The sequence below is a fragment of the Papaver somniferum genome, chromosome 2 (genome assembly GCF_003573695.1).
Source record: "Papaver somniferum cultivar HN1 chromosome 2, ASM357369v1, whole genome shotgun sequence".
Taxonomy (NCBI): domain Eukaryota; kingdom Viridiplantae; phylum Streptophyta; class Magnoliopsida; order Ranunculales; family Papaveraceae; genus Papaver; species Papaver somniferum.
In genome coordinates, this window is record NC_039359.1 from 96,783,411 (window position 1) to 96,805,443 (window position 22,033).

Consider the following 22,033-nt stretch of genomic DNA (forward strand, 5'->3'; position numbering starts at 1 on the left):
TTGAATACCATATAAAGAAGAACTCTAGCAACTGGGAAACCTAATCCCTACACCTCCTGTGTGATACTAGTTGCGACTAGAGTCGTTTCTCATTTAACCTTAGGTTTTTCACGAAAACCCTGTAGGTTAACGACTTGATGACTTCATTGGGATTGTGAAGCCAAACCCAACTATTTTCTCTGTAGTTGCATGTTCTGATATTGCCATATTCTATCGTATTGAGTATTATCTTCTCTAAGATTTGCTCGAGATTGATTCTCCGATAGGCAAAATAAAAAGTAGTCACAAACATCTTTGTCTCATCGTTTGTGATTCCACAATATCTTGTTTCGCTACCATACGATTGAGGTGATTGATATTTCTAGGCTGTTCTTCGGGAATATAAGTTCGGTATATCAATTGGTTCATGTTCACCTTGATTTATCAAAAGACAGAACAAAACTCATAGGTTTATCTGTGGGAGACATATTTATTTATTCTATAGACTTTTATGTGTGAGACAGATTGGTTTATCAAGTCTTCGACTTTGGGTCGTAGCAACTCTTAGTTGTGGGTGAGATCAGCTAGGGAATTAAGTGCGCAGAATCCGACGTGGTTCTAGAGGCGTAAGGAACGCGACTGTACCTTGATCAGTGTGAGATTGATTAGGGCTCAACTACATTCCAGTCTGAAGTTAACTCGGAGAAGTCCAGTGTCTATAACGGCTTAATACAGTGTGGTGTTCAAATATGGACTAGGTCCCTGGGTTTTTATGCATTTGCGGTTTCCTCGTTAACAAAATTTTTGGTTTCTATGTTAATTCTTTTACGCATTATATTTTGTTATATAATAGAAATATCACAGGTTGTGCGTTAAGTTCAATCAGTTCTTGAATCCGGACTTTAAGTTGTTGATTGGATTGATTGACACTTGGATATTGGTTTGTGATACCGTCCAAGTTATTTATCTTATTCAATCGGGCTTGCAGTTTGATTGTGGATTGAATTGCCAAATCGAGATACAAATTCTTGGATATATTTCCATTCATTGAGTCTGACTGTCTAGTTGATTCTCTTAGAATTATATTGGAGTTGTCCATACAGATTTCTAAGCGAAATATTAGGTGTGGTTGTTAGACCCCTGTTTTTTCAATTGGTATCAGAGCAGGCAAACACGTTAAAGACCTCATAAGTCTGTGTTTGTAGCAATCTGATTATTATTGACAAGTCTATCTCTAATAATGTACCAGGTCAGAAATTACCAGATAATTTTCAAAGCTTGAATTCACCTGAGAGAACTATCACATCTAAGTCAATATCGAAATATTCTCTGAATGTAAAAACTGTTGATTGGGAAACACGCCTAGAAGACAGTTGGATGAACTTTTTGATGAAGGTGATTCAGATATTGATAGAGATGTTGATGAGGAAGTCTCAGAGTATGTTAAGTTTTTGGATTCGTTGAAAATTAAGAAGATTACAACTTCTCATGTCACACCTTATCTGACTTATCTCTATCGACAAAACAAGAAATTGAAAAGGATTTACGGAGGTCTTTATGCTTAGAATCGCTCTTGCGTATCGGTCCTGAAAGATTCCGAGAAAAACCTGCGTAGAAAGTCACTTGAATGTGATAATGTTTATCAAAAATACTTCTTGACTCAAGAGAAACTTGCAGAAACTAAAGCAAGGATTAGCTCTCAACAAGCAAGTTTTGATGACAGAGAAACGTTTTTCTCGCTCGAGAAAAACGTCTTGAGGCTGATTTAGCTGCTGCTCTTGATAAAATCAAGATGTTGGAATATGACTTGAAAAGGTTCAATACTAATTCAAGTAAATTAACCACTATGCTAGGAGCAAGTAAAAATTATCGTGATACACGAGGATTGGGATATATGGGAATAGATTTTCCAAGTATTAGCAAAGAGGTAAAATTTGTCAAGGCTAGTGATTCTTCTCAACAAAAGGTTTTCACTGATGGAAAAAGTTAAATACCTTCACTGACAGTTAAGGTTCAAAAGAGCAAAGTATATCAACCTCCAAAGTCAGCACACATGGATCGAGGTAAGAATATTCCTTATGCTTGCCACTATTGCGGAAGTAAAGGTCACTTGGAAAGGAGATGTCGTTTCCGTATAAGGAATGAGAAACTTCATGATGTTCTTTTTTTTGAGAATCACAAAAAGTTGTGAAACCAAGATCATATGTTAAGACTAATCCCCTTAACGTTACAGGTTGTAACTGTCCAACCTTTAGGCAAACGAATCAGTGTTGTGATAAACGTAGATTTACCTATAAATGTCATACGAATCCTTTTCACAATCATAATGGTTATCAAAAATATAACTTCGTAAAGACGAAGACAAGATACGATGCTCCCAATTGGAGAAAGTCTAACTTGCAAAATAATAGTCAATCCATTTCTCTTCCGAGAATTCTAGAAGAGACTAATGGGAAGAATGTTCCGGTTGTTCCTAAACTCACTCAGAAGTGGATACCAAATAAATTCAATGATGTTTTGAGTGTGAAAAGGAATAACCTCCCAGAAAATTCCATGATTGTGGAGAAGGCAGTATCCATGATATTGGAACTTAAAAAGTTCTTTGGAAAAACGGATTTGGATGTGAAAGGTTATAAAAGCGATCTCTTTCATGATAATCCAAAAGTCATTTGTGGTGAACAAGACATTGTTCACCTCAACACAACTTGATTGTTTTATAAGTGCATCTTCACCAAGGAATGCCCTGCTATGTATACGGTAAGGGAAGCACGGAATTGGAGCACACAGATTATGTTCGATAAGGATGTAGAATTAGACTGGATTCTTTTAAAAAGGTATGTCTATAAACTTGAGCAATATTTGTGTTTTTATAATGATCCATATACATTGGTTATCGTTCATTTCTACCTAACTTAATTTGTGTTTAAGGTTTTAAATGTTTAGGTTTGAAAATAGTAATTCGGGATGTTTGGACTTCATGGTACACATACCAGGTATGCATAACATAATTTAAAATCAAAATCCAGGGGTTTATGTATGCAAACCCGTTTCCATATTGCACATGTCAAGAAATTTCGTTTGCAAACCGGTATGCATACCGGCCTTAGACGTCGATTTTCGGGAAACTTGTTTTGGCCGTAACTTCTTCGTCTGAACTCGGGATGACCTCATTTTTTTTGAATTCTTTTCCTTTTTGAATTCTATTCAAAATAGAGATGAGAATTCTTGAATTTGGATGAGTTAAGGTTGGTCTTTGTCCAGTCTCTTGTTTTTGAGTGTTGTGCTCCGTTTCATCGCACTTGTTCCACTTCTCTTAGACTTGGGAACTTGGTTTCTTGGAGTAATACTCTTCCAAGATCATTTGTAGCTTTTACAAGAATGTTGTTGGTGAATCATAAAGAAGTAAGTTAAAAAATGGGCAGTAGTACGCATTGTTATGGGATTCTTGAATGTTCACAATCATCTTATGTGAACTATGGTGCATGGTCGTTAATGACTTTGTATGTTCTTCTTTGTTAAAAAAATCTTTTTATATGCCTTTGGTAGCCATTATTTGGTGTAAATCCGTGCGAAAAAGATTGATTCTACCTTCTAAGGGCAAAGATTGATTTTGTAGTATTAATCTTTGTGGTTTTATATATTGTAACTTGTTACGGGATATGTGTGTTTGCAAGTGAACTATGATTGTCCCATATTTGGTCAAAAGTTAAGTCTATCATATGTATTTATTGATAAAAGATAGAACGAACTTTTGACAAAAAAAGTTAAGCATATTATGTCATTATGCAAATATTGATGGAAGATAGGATGAACTTTTGTCTACAAAGATTAAGTCTATTTTACGTCTCTATGCAAATATTGATGAAAAATAGAATGAATCTTTGAATATTCCGCAGTATTGGTCTTTTCCTTATCCATATCCTTGTGTAAACTCTGTGTGGCTCCATAAGTTCTCTTATGTGAGCATTTACTATTAAATTAATCATGAATTCTCTTGTGGTTAATTTAATTGAGTATTTTGGATACAAATTCATATTTCACGTGATTTTTTAATGTCCAAAGAAATCCTTCTTTACTTGTGAAAGTAAGTTCGCTCTTGTTGTTCTTTCGGAAATGACATTTTATGGAGGAGAGTTCTTAATTGAACTTGTTTTTATTTGCCAAATCTTCGTGGGGAGTGCGGCTGTGGAATATTGTAGGAGTTATCTTGTATCTTTATAAACTCCTTGATGAATGCATTTAGTTTCGGCTATATGATTGCATCTAAACAAAGATATGTTGTTCTCTTTTGGTCATGAAGTATCTATATGGAAATTTCATTAGGATCCCACTAGTTTTCGTACCTTTGCCAATTTTATTGAAAAAAAAGGGGAGAATTAATGTGTAGTTCACAGCACAAATACATATGGTTTATGGATCATCATGTAAGCGAGAGTGGTTTTCATGTGAGATGAAGTATTGACTAAGGGGGAGTGATACATATCACCATAGTATTGTTGTCAAAGTTGTGATACAATTGGACTTTGATGTTGTGTAATAATACTATGCCACTGTATAACAATGATTGAGAGCAACTATTTTCTCATTTTTATAGCTACGGATTTTCAACAACTATGATGCTGAGTTGAACACCTTTAGAATCATGGAGTACTTGGAAGTAACGAATATTTCGAGTAATGTTGAAGAACCAAGGAGATCAAGCATTTGGATGAGAAGCTACAAAGTTTATTTATTTTGTAATCCATATATGTATTGATAGTTTTTTCACTAAAATTGACAAAGGGGGAGATTGTTAGAGCACTACTCGGTCGAACTCGCAAGCGTTGCTATCTCAATCTTGTTTGTCAGGTTTAGTAATCAATACTATAAATCTTGATTTCTAGTCTACTTATAGTAATGTCTCAGACTAGGATAGATTATGTAGTTGAGCTTTAGATTTCACGGCGTTCTTCGATTAAAGACGAAGAACTGCTAAGGAGAGCTTGTGGAACTTCATCAACAAATGGTATGTGGAGACTGAAACTCATCTATCACTCAGAAAATTTATTTCTACTCTATCTCCCTTCTTGAGACAAAATTCGTATTACTATATAATATTTGATTATGCACATTTGATATTTCGGGTTGAGTTTAACTCGCTTATATATTTCTCGAAATATGTGTTGGTAAGATTTCGCTTTAACCAAGTTCATCTTATATTCTTGAAGAAAGTCATAAGATGATCATATGAAAATCGCCTGGTAGCATCTTACATGATTTATGTGATACAGTCATTTGATGTAGACTCAGAATGTTTCGTATTGATTACTTCAATAACTTGAAAATCGCTTTGATGCTAATAGTTAGTGAAAAACTATTGTCATCCACTAAGAAAGTTTCAGTGATTGAAATAGAGTTTAGAACACTCACCATAGTTGGATTGTAGACATAGTATGCGTACTTGCATAAATGTTGATCCAAGAAGGGTATAGTATGCATACCCATATGTGTACTGGGAAGGTCAGGTAAAGTCCGGGAGCCTTGGTATGCGTACTCATACGCGTACTGGCGAACTCAGTTGAAGTCCGTGAACTTTTGTATGTGTACCCGTACGCGTACTAATTCAACTATTGTTTTGGATGTGTGATAGTATGCGTACCCGTTCGCATACTGTCGGACACAGTCCAAGTCTGGATACTTAAGTATGCGTACCCGTTTGCATACTTGAGTGGGTTAAGTTCTAGAATCGGTCTGTTCATGAACTAATACATTTATATAATAAGGAATGCAATCTTTTGCAAACCGTGGCTATAATGTTCATGACTTGATTCGAGTGAATCAAAATATATTTTGCTTCAATTGTATCTTATATACTTCTACGAGAATATAAACAATTGAACAACTCTATAGCTAGTTTCATTTGAGTCATTTGAACTAGTTGTGGTTAAGATGAATAAGGTTAATATGAAAGTGTTCATATGGCTAACTTCGGTTAACTATTGTTGAGCTAACAAGGTGCACACGTTTAGGTACAATTACTCATATCTAAATGAAGTCGCTTTTCATTTGTGTGTAACAAGCTAAGTTCGATCTAACGGTTGAAAGATATTATCTTGATTCTAATCAGGTTTTCATCTAACGGTGAATATTGAATGCTTTGTTACCAAGGTAGCATTGATTACAGACCCTGATTTTGAAGCCTATATAAAGGAGAACTATAGCAACTGGGAAACCTAATCCCCACATCTCATGTGTGATACTAGTTGCGACTAGAGTCGATTCTCCTTTAATCTTAGGTTTTTCACGAAACCATGTAGGTTAACGACTTGAAGACTTCATTGGGATTGTGAAGCCAGACCCAACTATTTTCTCTGTAATTGCGTGTTCTAATCTTGCCATGTTATATCATATTGAGTACTATCTTCTCTAAGATTTGCTCGAGATTGATTATCCGATAAGCAAGATAAAAAGTAGTCACAAACATCTTCGTCTCATCGTTTATGATTCCACAATATATTGTTTCGCTACCATAAGATTAAGATTATTGTGAGGTGATTGATATTTCTAGGCTGTTATTCGGGAATATAAGTCAGGTATATCAATTGGTTCATGTTCATCTTTATTTATCAAAAGATGGAACAAAACTCATAGGTTTATCCGTGGGAGACAGATTTATCTATTCTATAGAGTTTTCTGTGTGAGACAGATTGGTTTATCGAGTCTTCGACTTTGGGTCGTAGCAACTCTTGGTTGTGGGTGGGATCATCTAAGGGAATCAAGTGCACATAATCCGACGTGGTTCTATAGATGCGTAAGGAACGCGACTGTACCTTGATCAATGTGAGATTGATTAGGGCTCAACTACATTCCAGTCTGAAATTAACTTGGAGTAGGATAGTGTCTGTAGCGGCTTAATACAGTGTGGAGTTCAAATCTGGACTAGGTCCCGGGGTTTTTCTGCATTTGCGGTTTCCTCGTTAACAAAATTTCTGGTGTCTGTGTTATTTCTTTTCCGCATTATATTTTGTTATATAATAGAAATATCACAGGTTGTGCGTTAAGTTCAATCAGTTCTTGAATCCGGCCTTTGGGTTGTTGATTGGATTGATTGACACTTGGATATTGGTTTGTGATACCGTCCAAGTTATTTCTTTTATTCAATCGGGCTCGCAAATTCCATTTTTTTTTTATTGCAGATTGAATTGAGAAATCGAGATACAAAATCTTGGATATATTTCCATTGATTGAGTTTGATTGTCTAGTTGATTCACTTGTAATTATATTGGAGTTGTCCATACAGATTGCTTAGCGAAATATTGGGTGCGGTTGTTAGACCTCCGCTTTTTCACAAAATACAAAGACCACTCATACTACATAACCTGCGGCTTGTATGGGCTTAAAGCTGGATTCATTGAGTAGACGCCAAGTAGAACCAGATGTCTCAGTCAAAACTCGCCACACTAAACCGCGTATAGTTGGTAATAGTCAAGGAGTTTCTACTTAATGTGGGAATCCTGACACTAAATACGTTGCTTTCCAGATACACGTATACGAGTAAAGCACGTAAGCCTGCTTGAGAGAAATGCACGTGTTTGTCATTAAATCCATAAATAAATAAAACATGTTTACTTGGAGATCATTTTGTGGAAAACCATGTACTAATTTCTGGAACAAATCCATACCTTACTTGATTTGATACTATTACATACTGAAAGATGGAATTGATGTGTGTCATTATCACTAATCATTCTCCAATTTATTTTCTCTCCTTGCGCCCTATAAGATCCCCGCAGAAAGAAAATTTAGATGATCTTTGGGATTAAAAGCAAGTTTAAGATTTGAAAAAAAAAAATATCCGAACATAACCGACTTTCTTACTCTGCATTCTAAGGAAAAAATCTAAGATTTCTAGAGGTTTTTAGAGATTAGAATTGGAATTTTGAGACCTAAAGCTGAAAAGGTTGAAAGAAATTTAAGATGGTTGCACTAGAAAGCTCTAAACTTAAAATGGTGATTGACTCTAGGAATGAAGTGGTAAATACTGAGATGAGTATAACAATGTTTACTTACAATCCGTGGCAGGTGCAAAACATCAACATGAACAAAGGTTAAACACCATTCATGAAATACTAGTTCTATGTCAAGTGTCAAGCCTCTGACAAATGTGCTTGTCAGGATCATGACCAATATTCCATGTATAAGCATGCAAGACTACTAAATCCCAAGTCAAGTAGATGATTTTGATCAATAAAAAATTAAAGGAACTGATTATCGAGTTAAAAACGTGTAATTCTTATGTTTTGCCTCTACTAGAAAAGATTGCATTAAAGTCACTGATGCAACAATTTTTTTCCGAGGAACCGATGAGCACTAATTGACAAATTTCTTTTTCTGATCGGTTAAGAATTTGATGCCGACGAGTTTCGAACTCATATCATTGGTGTCATCACCCAATGACTTTATCACTGTATACAAGAATATTTGTTCGAAATGACAAATTTCTCCAAAAGTTTGTTTTATCTGCCATTTGGAAAGGCCCATATATTACGAGATCAAGGATATATACCCATGAGAAATGAATGAAGTGTGCGTGAATTCTTGGGTTATTCCCCAAAGGCTAAACCTCCGATAATTCCACAAAAAGGCCAACATGGAGATTTGTTATACGGAGGGAAGAAGAAGTTTTTTTTTTGGATTAACTGATGTGGACCATTGGATAAAACGTTGTTTCCTCCCGTGAGATATTTTCTTCCTCCTTATAGCCAAACTCTGGAGATCGAGTATGACAAACAGAAATGGGCTCAAAAGGAACTTCAACCATTGATATAATTGTGATAATAAAACTTAGCCGTTCATCTATTATTATATATAGCATCATAAAACCAAGTCTTATGGTAGAATCCATCCATCTTCCATCTTCCACGCCACCTCAGCACTTGGAACTGTGGATGGAAGCGCAAGTGTAATGGTGGAATAGTAGAAACGTTATTCTTAATATCGCTAAAAAAACGCTATTAAGAATAGAGCTTTTTTCTCAGCCGTTGGATTCTCAACAACTGAGTTTAAATCTACGAATAAAAAAAAACGTTATTCTTAATGGAGCTAAGCTCTATTCTTAATAGCGTTTTACGCTATTCTTATTAGCGTTTCCATGGATTCCACGGACCATTCCACCAAATCATGGAACCCTGCTTGGATTTTCTGTGGAAGACCTCAACTTGGAAGCCATTAAACTCGACATTCCATGGATTTTCCACACTTGGAATAGGTTGGATTCCACCGTAAGACTTGCTCTTACTACAATTAATGCCTTCTAGAGGCAGCATATTGTTACTTTCTTCTTCTTCTTCTTCTTCTTCAATTAAAGTTACGAAACTGTGTTGAACTAGGTGAGTTGGATGAGCCATTAGATGATGAAAAAGGAGAAGACAATGATCAAGTAAGTATTTTAAGCTATATAATTGTTAATAGTTGCTCAATCTTTCAAAATTATAGTGTTTTTCGATAACCCAGCGAACAAATTTCCCCATTTTCATTTCTGATTTCATAATTCCAAATTAGGGCTAATGGATTCCGTAAAAAAAACAAACTAGTTTCTAATTATGTGGATATCTCACCATCAGTGTTTAGTTTGTTAAGGAACACAATTCTTTTTATACTCATCTCCTCAATTCCTATCCTCAGTTAAGAAAGGAATAGGAATTTTGTATTTAGCAGTCATGAAGAACATCTATCAGGTTGGTATGACTATGTATTATCAAATTTAACTTATGTTGAATCGAGTATTTGGGGTTGATTTCCTATGTAAAATAAAAATAGAATTTTGTATTTCTATTGTTCTGACTCTTTCAGATGAATCAGTATTTATATTTGTAGTCGGATTTAGAGAAAATTGGTTAAATACCCAGAAAGCCTCCAAGTCTGGTCGTGACGGACGAGTAAAACTTGGTTTGGGTTAAATGGACGAGGATTATGTAACTTTCAAACATGGAACTTTACCCTTGTATTGTATGTCTCTTACCAAAACAGTTTTTCTTCCAAAAGAAATCGACAATGTCTCTTCCTTCTCCTCCATCAACAACATAATCTCCACCATCTCTATTACCAGAGACACCAAAAACATCATCGACAACATCATCACCCCCACTACCATAAACACAGTAACACAATGATCTATATCACTGCCACTGCCGTAAACAGTCAATTTATTCTTCTAATGCCCTAATTTAATTAAGATTTCTCAAATTTCATGGAAACTAGTAGAAGGGTTTCTTCTTCGATCAATTCCACAAGATGACCAATGAAGAACATATATTGATGGTTGATTATCCTAAAAATCATAATTTTCCTAAACCTAAATCTCTTTTTTAAGCACTTGTGTACATCGTATTTTACAATATTAATTAAATTGGAACCATAAATACATGAAACCCAGTTTATTTTGCTTTGGTTTGCTGAAATTTCAGTTTCTATCTGATTATTTATGTTTCAATTTAAATTAGGATTTTGCACACTGATATCTTCTTTTAGTCAAGCTTTATGTCTCTTTTGATACACCTGTATATACAATGACTATATTTGTGGATTTGTTTACATCTTGGTCTAGAATTTGATGTAATTGTGTGTATCCTTGCGTAATTTGGTTTCATTTTGTGGTTTCATCCTATTTTCACAGGATGCACCTGGGTACATCACGAGTTGTCATTGGATGCACCTGGTTACATCGTTTGTTAAGAAAAATAGTAGCAACACTATATGCATCCAGGTGCATCTTGTGTCATTACTTGATGTGTACAGGTGCATTATATGTTGAAATAAGAATATCAATTAACAATACTCAGGTGCATCCTATGTTGATTAATAATGGAATTGGATATTCAGATATTTAAGATGTCGTGTCGGAAATATTTATGCAGTTGATATTTTACTAAGATGAAACAAGATTCATTAAGTTCTGCATTGTGTTGAAACTGGTTTCACCCATGTTTAAACAAAGATGAAACCAGTTTTTTAGTAATGCAGATGATTATTATCATTTTTTTTTGGTTTTTATATTTTTATTATATTTTTTTTGCACCATTGATTTTTTTGTGTTTGTAGCTTCGGTAAGAGAATAACATCATTTATTTTGATTTGTGGCAAGAGAATAATATCAACAATATCATCTCAAATTTTGTTATTTGATTTTTATTTTCTCTATTTTGTTTTCGTTTGTATAATACAAGGGACTCAATCTCACAAGTAGTTGTTGAAGTAATAGTCATCAAGTACATGTTGTCGATATCCTTTACGGAGAAGAAAGCCGGTGGTAGTCCTGTAGTCCCCTTTTTTAAACCCCTAACTTTAAGTTTTTTTGGAGGTTTTTTAAGATAAGTTTTGGCCCTCATATTTATACTTAGTCATAGAACTCATAGATTAAAATAGATGATTCCAAAAAATTAAGAATCATCCATTTCAATTATATGTTCTCTTATATTTGTTTGGTTGGATGTTTGATTTGCAGTTCAGGGATTCACGGGCGGCCGAATAAGCAATCAGGCCAAAGGAGCAGTTCGGTTAATACCACTTAATAATAATCCAGTCTTTCTTATATATATTTTCATTTGTATCCATATAGCATTAGTCGGCGGGTTGACTGTTATTTGGTTATGCCTGTAGACTGAGCTTGAGATTACCCATGGGGTGAAAGGCAATCATCTTCATTTGATATTCACTCTGAATGTCTAGACTCATAAATCCCAAAGATTGTTAGAAATTTTTTGTTTGAATTGATATTTATTCCATCTACATTTCCTTTTTTATAACCAATATGTGGTTTTGAGCCTCATTTGATGTCTCGACAGTTTTGTTTCTCTCAATTTTTCTTTTTTGTTTGTTTTTCTTTTTTATAGTCCTGGTTCTTAGGTTACCTGCTTCTGATTAATAGCAAGATCTAAAGGTTCATATTAATATCCAGAATCTTCGATTGCCATCACAATCTCGCTTCTGGCACATCTATAAATACTGTCCAATATTCTTTTGGGAGTATTTTTATCTATTCAATTATATATGTTTTCTAAATGACGTTTTAGTTTCACACTGCAAATTAAATGATTGTAGAATCCATTTAGCTTAGGTTTTAAGCTTATATTATAAATTAGTTTGTGTTGTATTTCAAGTTCTAAGCTCTTGACATAAATTAAGATCTTTCTGTACTATATTGATTGTGGTAACTGTAACTCATATAGACAAAACGAATTGATCAAAGGACACTAACTCATATAATTAAATGTTCCAATGTTCACCAAAGAAACAATTAAAGATTAGCCGGTATCCGATTATTTTATACGAACCAATTTCATTATACTCTAGATCTTTGTTAATATAAAATGATGATATGACTTTTTAAATTTCAAGATGTCTTGGTTATAATGGAAATGGGTTTGTGTGTCTTACTCTTATAGTTATGTTGTATTTTCCTTGAGCCACATATGGTGTAACCATATGGGATTCTGGGTTTGAGTTTTCTTTGACATTTAAAACTTACTTTACGTGCTTTGATGATGATAGTAAATTTATATTCTTATAACAGTTGATCTCTAGAATATAAGGAGGGTTATAATTGTATTTTATTTTATTGTTTCTTTTAGTTTTGCTTGACAGTTCTAAACAAAACCAAATTCAATTTGCAACCATCCAAGTGTATTTTTTGGGTCATTTATAGCAGTTTGGTGTAATAATAAGATTCTTCAGATCTTTGGTTAATCATCCATATACTTTAATCTGTTCACTACATTTATGCGGAGCCAGTGAACCAGACAGAGGATGTTGTGGTCATAATGCACCGGTTCAAATTGGTCTGCCCTCCAGCGTTGCATTTGAACTTTTACAAGTACAACTATTATCTTGAGTTCAATCCCCGGAGAAATGGGATATGAGTAATATATTACACATTTTTCCTGTTTTTATTGCATGGCTACCAATTTACATCATATAAATTTTTTACAGGGAGTGAAATTGAATGGATGTGTTTGTGTGTGCATGTGACAAAAACAGAGACGAGACCGAATTTGATGTGTGAATTTTCGGGTGGACAAAAATCTAAGGGACTTATGGTTTAGCATTTCCAAATAACTTGCACATTAATATTTCAAATAACAGTAACAGAAAGAAGAACACAAAAAAATATAAATACTGATTCAGGAACATAAAATGCTCATTAAACCGACACTGAATACTAAAAGCGTAAATGTTCCTACTAACAGTCTCTTAGCTCATTGGCGCCAAGCGTGAGGGAATGCTAGACGTTTGGTAATTTACCTTAATGTTCCTACCGACAATATCTTGGCAAATTACCCCAGCTATAAAAATGAAGAGTCAACAATACTTTGCAAGAATGTAGTGTATAAAAAAGATATATAAAGTTATAAACAAGCGATTCTGGCCGGGTCTTCTCAACTCAACCTCACCTTGAGGATGTTGTACAATACTCGATACTAAGGTTATCTCTCTTCTTTTGTTATCCAATGATTCCATCTTAACTTAGCATATTAAATTAAATCCCGAAAATATAACACACTTAGCATATTAAACTGGCAAAAAAAATTTAAAGGCGCACGTAGGATTCCCAATTACATCCAAATGGATTTTATTTAACCTAATCAACTGTATGTTACCGTAGAGCTAAATACTATTAACATTCGCAGGAAAGTGCTCACTTGGTAGAAGATAATCCAATTTAATAATCTTTAATATTCGTACCATACTACCATGTCATCCGCATCGACCGTGGTTGGGTATCTGTCGATCTGGAAAATACATTGAAATGAAAGACATATTTATTTTTATCTTATCATTATTTTTGATGAAATTAGTAATGTTTATTTACTGGCTAGGGATATATCGAGTATAAAATGGAACCATAAATGAGAAACAATGCAATCTGTATTTCAGTATTAATGGTCCCGTGTTAATTTGTGGCTATGTGAAGTACTGTTAATTTTTGGGTATGTAAATATAATGTCATTATCATTGAGCATCTTCAACAAATGATGACCCGATACAGAGATGATACGCCTCTTACTGTAGCTACACCATAAAAAAATATCACACAGAGTGAGACGATGTATCTATACGCATGAATACTTAGATGTGAAGCATGCTGAATCAGAAGGCTTGCTGCAAGCTATGGAATGAGAAGAGAGGCTAGCTTTACAACAAGTTTGCGTTAATTTTGATGCGCATAATGTTGTATTAGCAGCTAATGGAGATCTTCATAGAGTCATATAGGAGATCCAGAGTCTATCTACATATTACAGATTTACGAATATGAAGTTTATTAATATGAAGCTTAATAAACCAACTGAATTTAGTTAGTATTCATATGTCTTTGCTGCCCCCACAGGCCTATGTGCTTAGACATATATCCTAACCCAATTTAGTTATACCAATTCAATGTGGTGTTAGCATCAGCATAATAATGCATCCATGGGAATAAAAAAAACAAATCTCTGTCGAAGGTTTATGTTTTGGTTCCTTCACTCATAGTTGTCGTAATCCCTCCAAATTGGCTTTCATGCATCAGTATTACCCCAATTCCAGGTTTGCATGAAGCTTTATGAAAAATTTGTTAACCTTTTGAGAATTTTGAATTTTGGCTTTAGCAACATATCATTTATCCATTGTACATTCTGCCTTCAATCTCAATCTGACGTGAAAGTATTTTAGTTTATTTTATATGATTAGTCTAAACTGTGAACTGCAATATCGGCAGTAGCCTTGAAGGAAGACCTAAAAGAAGTAATCTCCCAACATGAATCTTATATTTCATAGGCGAGAAACAGACCCGTGCATCGCACGGGTGAAAACTAGTTCTATCAGAATGAATGTTTCTTCATGTTTTAAATGTTGGCTTAGTTTTAATGCAGCACATCCTTTGCCTGTTTATATGGGTGATGGTAATGGTGGTGCTGGTGCTGAAATTTTTTCCCTATGCGAAACATTGTCAACGAGTTCTCCATATGCTAAGACCGAACAGAAAGTACCTTGTACATGTCAATCATGTTTTAACAATAATATATGAAGCTATAACTGGATATCATGTAACCGTAGATCCTAGTTCTTCTTTGAGAAATTTTGAGACAAGTAGTGAAGCTAGGCAGAGTATTTGGCAATCCAGCCGAGTTGATGAAAGTGCTCTAGGCAGCTCATCGGACGATGTAATGTACACTCTCTTTTTGTTTGTTTTGCTTTTTTCTACTTTTCTGGAGATTCTGAGCTTCAAACTAACTCAGAGATGTATATGATGTTCAGGAATCATTTGATGACCTTATGAGTCGCAGGATGAACAGAAACCTAACATATGAGGTGATAATATCTATTTGGATTAGATATTTTTGCTACTTTTTTTATTGCTCTTACCTCTCTTTTATATATGTGATTTTTCTTCAATCTTAGCTAGTGAAACAAGTGTTTACTACTGCATGCTGCAGGAGCTATTAGAATTTGCGGAATACGGCAGGTTTGAAAAAGCTGAACGATTAAAAGAAACCATCTCAAGAAATTTGAAGACACGGGTTCAGCTTGAATCTTCAACATCCAAAGATATAATTGAGGAAGTCTGCATCATTTGTCTGGTAAAATATCGAGATATCGTTACATATTTCAACAAAGTTCAGAAATTCGAATCATAATTGCTTATCGAATTTTAATGTTTGCTTTTGTTCTTTTTTGCAGACTGAATATAAGAGGTGGGACAAGATCTCCAAACTTGATTGTGGTCATGAATACCATAGAGTTGCATTACGCGATGGTTGATGGAGCAGAAAATTTGTGCCATCTGCAAAGCCTCGCCAGACCTGTCAACTGCTGGTTTTATAAAGAGGACCAAGTATACACCTTTGTGTGATCACTAGGTTATAGACATTTAAAGTTGGATCAATTAGTCCAGGTAGAATTTGGACCATAAGAGATCGTACACACTTGAGAGCTAGAGTCTGTCACTGAGGTTGATGGAAGGTCAATCTGTGTTGTAAAGCTTGTAGGTTATAGTTCAATTTCAACTTATGTCTGTGTTAAACCCACAGACCACTTTCATCACAAAAAAAAAAAAAAGGAAATCAAGAGCTAAGCTAAATGGCAGAACACTCATGAAAATGGATAATGCGGAACTTATCTTTTTAAGTTCCTTTTCTTTTTTCTTTTTTTTTTTCCTAATTGTTGCCCGACCTTTTTTTTGCATCAACCATTGTGATTACTTTTTTTCTTTTGCAAAGAATACTGTCCAAGCCAGGACATTGCAATGCCAATACAATATCAAGCTTATGGTCCTTTTTTCCAAGCCAAATACATCTGTCCTTCTAGTTCTCTTCGTAGTTGAACCGAGCGGGGGTCTAATGGAAGGTCTTCAGTCAAAAGCCCATTATTAAAACACCACAGTTCTTAATTACTGTACTTTTTGTACTGTGCCCACTTGCTTTAACATTTGTTTTTTCACCTACTCCTAAATTTGGCTACTGATCTGGTCTGGTCATCATCTCCTATGGATAAGGATGACCACAAAAATTATATACCAAAACTACCCTTCCTTCCTTTCATTAATCACATCATCCATAAACTCTTATTTTGCATTAAATTCCTCTTAAAGTCTTGTTAATATACTAATATGTCGATCTTGACAACCCCCATTTTATCTTATATTAGCCACTAGTGTGTCCTTGACCGACACTTAAATGTTGACCCATTGACTTATTGACAATGACTATAAGGGTATTACGGTCATTATAATGGATTTATGATTATTAGAGAAACCGAAAATAGAGTAGATTTCCTCAAAAATTTCTGACTTGAAAGTGTACAGTCTGTAATTAAGAAACTGAAAAGTTTGTTTTTCTGACTAACTTGACAGTAACTATAAGAATGAGTTTAGATTCCTTAAATTAACTTCTGGACAGAAAATTTCTAGTTTTTTTTTCTTATACATTTTGAATTGAACTCAAAGACATAGAGCCTTTTAAAGAAATCACTTTCTGTCTGTCATTTTTTTGGAGAAAAAATCTAAGAGGATAGCATGGAACTGCAACAAGAAGCTGTTGATTGGTTGGTTCTTCTTCCTCCTTAGCTAGGGTTTGTTTCATTGGAGAAATAAAGAAAGAATACTCTTTGCCAATTCATTCATAGGTATGTATTGTTATAATTAATTTCTTTCAAGATTTTTAGTGAATTTGCTTAAATTATATTGCAATATCCCGGTTCTTCAAATTATTTACAGTAAGCTAGTTTTTGCATGGTTTCTCTGAAGATATGTGCTTTTAAGGACATGGGTTTCTTCTCTTGCTTATAAAAATGTTATTTTTTTATTTTTTTTGACCTTCTTTTCTCGATCGTTATTTGAAATTGTAGAAAGTAAGTTTGTGGAGAATGGTTAAAAATGACATTATTTTCTGGGTTAAAGAATGTTTTGTGGTTCACATTCAGATATGGTTGACAGTTTCCTCAGGGGGGACAAAGGGCATTTTCTGAGTTTAGAATATTGACTTTGTTTCAGATTTTCAGGATAATGCTCAAAACTTATGTTATTTTCTTTTGATTTATGAGTCATACATATGTTTCTATGTTTCTATGTTGCATCTGTGGTTGTGTTGCTATACTAGAGTAGTATTTTTAGTGGTCATCCTTGAGTTTGTTGCATAATTTCGATTCTGAATTCACACAAATGAATGGAATTCAGTGAGGATCATATTGCAGGAGAATCTGTTTCCTGCATTGTTCCTTGACTGTCATCTGTTGTTTGTTTGATATTTGTACCAAACTCTCTTTTTTGATTGTTCACTTCCGTGACTTGTTGTTTCAGAGAGACACTTGCTGTGAAATGGATCTTTCGGAGTCTATGATAATTGTCTTTAACAGGATTCAAAAACTAGAGCCTGAAAATGCTTCAAAAATTATTGGATATCTTCTGGTGCAAGAACATAGTGACCGAGAAATGATTCGTTTGGCATTTGGTCCTGACAATCTGATCCTCTCTTTAATTACCAAAGCCAAAAATGTCTTACGATTATCGCCCAAACAACTTTCGCCTCAAATTTCACCTACCATGAGCTCTGAATCAGTTTCAGACTTTTCATTATTCACCCCTTTCTCCCCTGCTTCATCGCGTTCATTATCATCTCCGCCAGCTTTCCGAGCCGCAGCTTCCTACTGGGACCAACAAGTCATTGTGGATCAACAATCAATACGCAACATGGATTTCAATCCTCAGAATTGTTCTGACTTGGTCGCTGATGACTACCATATCCCAAATCAAGCTCAGTTCTTGAGTTTAGATGATCGATTAGAGCATAGACATGACTATTACTACCAAGAATCTGCATTGGGTAATCTGAAATCACGAGTTAGCCGGCGATCCGGAAGTTTGCCAGAATTCCCTTTGAAAATCTGTCATTATTTTAACAAAGGTTTTTGTAAACATGGTAGCAGCTGTAGGTACTTCCATGGCCAGCCCTTACAGGACAGCTTTTCTCATATCTTGAATGGTGGTGAACTCCTTAGAGAAGAAAATGTCATGTCTCCTGGGTCTCTTGAGAAGTTGGAGTTAGAACTGACAGAGCTTTTGAGATCAAGAAGAGGATTGCCGGTATCAATTGCTTCACTACCTATGATGTATTATGAAAAGTATGGAAGGATTCTTCAAGCCGAGGGTTACCTAACTGAAAGCCAGCGACATGGGAAAGCTGGTTACAGTCTTACAAAGCTTCTTGCTCGGTTGAAGAATAGTATTCGGCTTATTGACAGGTTAGAGTGTTATTTTTTTTCGCAGCTTCATTAGTTTCGTAAACACGGGACATGCCCATCAGTTTTTGGTAAGTGCCATGTTGACACTGTTTACACCACATTGTTGGACAATCTAATGGCTGTCTTCTTGTAAAGACTATTTAATCTATGATAGATTGTACCTAGTATCTCGGAAATGAATCTTAATTACAAAAGAATTCGATGATAAAAGAGTATATAAGTTTTGGAACACACTTACGTAATGGTGGGACTTCATTGATTGAACAACAGACCTCACGGACAGCATTCGGTGGTTTTGGCTGAAGATGCTCCTAATTACATGAAGTACCGTGGTGAGATGACTGATTCAGGTGGAACTTCTGCTGGGTCCCGACAGATTTATCTGACTTTTCCTGCCGATAGCACGTTTACTGAAGAAGATGTCTCCAACTACTTCAAGTACGGATTTTTAACATGGAAATGTATATGCTTCTTTAAGATAACATTTTAAGTTCTAATGTTGTGTGTTTTCAAATTTAGGGGCTTTGGACCTGTTCAAGATGTAAGGATTCCTTGCCAGCAAAAAAGGATGTTTGGTTTTGTTACCTTTGTCTATCAGGAGACTGTGAAGATTATTTTATCACAGGGTAATCCCCATTTTGTTTGTGGGGCTCGAGTTCTTGTCAAGCCATATCGAGAGAAGTCTAGGCTTGTAGCTGACAGGTATGTTTCTGCAAATCCAAACTAATTATATTTTTAGTGTCCAAGTTAGTTCTTAAGCTCCTTGGTGGCGACTATAAGACTAAAAGGTATTGTATCCACTCAGTGACGTGGAAGATTCTAAGCCATTAATCTTATTAGTGCTATGCTTTCAGTATTGCTTTATATTTACGTGTTTAGCTTTCTTCAGTTACTGTGTTTTGAGTTTTGATTTAGAAACATTTTAATGTCACAGGAAGTATTCTGAGAAAATTGACAACTCAATGTACTATCCATCTCACATTCTAGATGTGCATGATCCCGAGGATTACTCAGGTGAGTTAGACTCAAACAATAGTTGATTCAAGGACAGGTTTCCCAGAGTATGAAGCATAGCCTTAGGATACTTAAGGTTTTCTAATAATAGCTATTTGTTCTTCAGTGTCTAGAGTATATGATACCTCTAGATTACTTAAGAAGCAGTTTATAGAAGAGCATGAACAATTACTCGAGCTCGAGAGAAGACGTCTCTCAGAGATGCACTTAGCAACCAAGTCATTGGCACACCAACCCTATCTCGGTTTCATGGATGACGTTAGACTCTCGGAAGGTACCTACCAATTTCCTCCATAAAACACTGTTAGATTCTAATATCCAATTTAAAGTAAAATAAACTATCCCATAACTTTTTTCTTTTGAAAGTTTTTCTTTTTACTTTTCCTTTTAGCCATGCTTGACAGCTAATTACTAGCTAGCTGCTCGAGGTCTCAGTGTCCACCATCCACTGGCCCTAGACCCCCGGGATGGAATGGCGAGCAACTAGCTAGTTTCCAATCACTTCCATTTTTCTTACTCTTATATTCTAGCATTTGCAGATCACAGTCTGTACGCATCCACAGCCGATCGTTTCAGTTATTTTCTTGATATGCTAAACAGTGGTTCTGTGCCTGATGACAAAGCAGGGAATTGCAGTTCTAATTATGGTGAGCAGGAGGGGTAAGTCTTTGCAACTTATTGCTTATTGAAATACATTATAGTGTCCGTGAAGCATGGTGTGTGACATTCTTGGCTGCACCTGGTAGCCTGGAAAATATGCTCGACTCAAATGCAAAACATGCCTAAAATTCGTTAGGATATTATATGCTTGCTTGGAATGTGTTATATGCTTGCTTGGAATGTGAAAAATGCCTTGAGTTTGTACGGGGTCATTCATGGAGATTGTAATTTGTCATTTGAACGCTCATAAGAAGTAAAAAGGCTGTGAAAATGTGCATGCTCTAGATGATATGAATCTCACAGCCTTCTTGCCTGCAACTTTGTAGCGAAATGCAAATTACAATCAACTCTGCCTGATCCACACAAAAATTGAGCAAACTTCTTACAATTACACCATGTTAAAAATTCATATAGTTGCACCTTGCCAAACTTTCAAGGATTTGTTACTTACTGGCATAATCCAGATATTGAATTTCAGCAAATTCACTATGATTTTGTTGTTCTATGGTTTAAAGACCCCACCATGTTGGATCTTTGCCGTAAATTCAACTACCTTTCTGTTTTACAGTTTTAGGTGCTTTATTAAATCCTCACAATCACGTCATTGCGGCTTTGCACCTACGTTTAACACAGTCTATAAAGTCTCTTACTTAATCAAGTGATCATGTTTTTCTAATACTGGTTTTTCCTTGATGTTTTTAATCTTATGCAGCAGCCAAGGGATAAATCTCCCTGAAAGTCCATTTGCATCTCAAATAACCAACAGCATTCTGACGGTAATGTAGATTAGTATGTTAATAAAGAAAAAGGAAGAAAGAAGGAATAGACATACTGGAATTGAAAAAACTTTTCTTGGTATGATAGACAAGAATTTATCTCAAATCAAGTGGCAGCAGCTGAGTTTATACAAATTAGAGGATTTACTATCACCATTGGTTCATTATAAGATGAAGGCTTCTCTCCCTGTTGGGGTGAAGAAAGTAGCAAAGAGAGATACAAAATATGTAACAAGTTTCCACACTTATTCTTCTAACAATTTGTGATTACAAATGCTAGGAATCTGTGGGAAATTCTAGAACAGAAATGTAATGTATAGTTTGTCTTAGTTGAAGAAAACAAGTACAAGAAAAGAGAATAAGGAAGTGCAGAGTTGAGAAAACAAGAAAACAAGTTCCTTGTCTTAGCTCTGCCATCCCTGGAACTGATGGAAATAAATTGCTGGGCACTGGCAGTTTAATAAGTTGTCGTGAATATGAAACTGTTTGTTATTTTTTGCTGTTGGGCCCAGCTATGTAGATCGCGCACAATGCTTTACTAATATGCTTTCACAGTAATATCTATTCTTTCTGTTGGTTCTGAAATGAGCTTTACTATATGCTTTGACAGTAATATCTATACTTTCTGCTGGTTCTGAAATGAATCATGGATTTTGGACTCTGTTGACTGTAGAGATGGTGATGGAGTTGGTCTGCGTTCATGATGAACAAGAGTTTTTGATGATAAATAGGAGCAGAAAGCTACCCAGTTCAACATTTTCAATCAATGGATTCGAGAAGACAAAACGAGATTTGGTGGTGAGGATTTAAAGATAATAATGGTAAAGCATTGCTGAAGAATTGCCAGTCTTTGT

General features: G+C 35.1%; 1 protein-coding gene across 4 annotated transcripts; it reads left to right on the top strand.

Annotated features, from left to right (window-relative positions):
* Positions 1–16,787: 16,787 nt before the first annotated feature.
* Positions 16,788–21,676, top strand: LOC113348490 (zinc finger CCCH domain-containing protein 18-like). 4 transcript variants are annotated; one of them, XM_026592282.1, is made up of 8 exons: positions 16,788–17,115; positions 17,789–18,729; positions 19,000–19,167; positions 19,249–19,431; positions 19,664–19,743; positions 19,850–20,017; positions 20,274–20,403; positions 21,116–21,676. In XM_026592282.1, exons 2-8 carry the CDS (start codon positions 17,807–17,809, stop codon positions 21,186–21,188), a joined length of 1,725 nt encoding a protein of 574 aa, XP_026448067.1. In that variant the 5' UTR covers positions 16,788–17,115; positions 17,789–17,806; the 3' UTR covers positions 21,189–21,676. The 4 variants fall into 4 exon arrangements, with proteins under 4 accessions (XP_026448067.1, XP_026448068.1, XP_026448069.1 ...); XM_026592283.1 differs by lacking the exon at positions 16,788–17,115 and having other exon boundaries at positions 17,807–18,729; positions 21,119–21,676; XM_026592284.1 differs by lacking the exon at positions 16,788–17,115 and having other exon boundaries at positions 17,807–18,729; positions 20,283–20,403.
* The last annotated feature ends 357 nt before the right edge of the window (positions 21,677–22,033 follow it).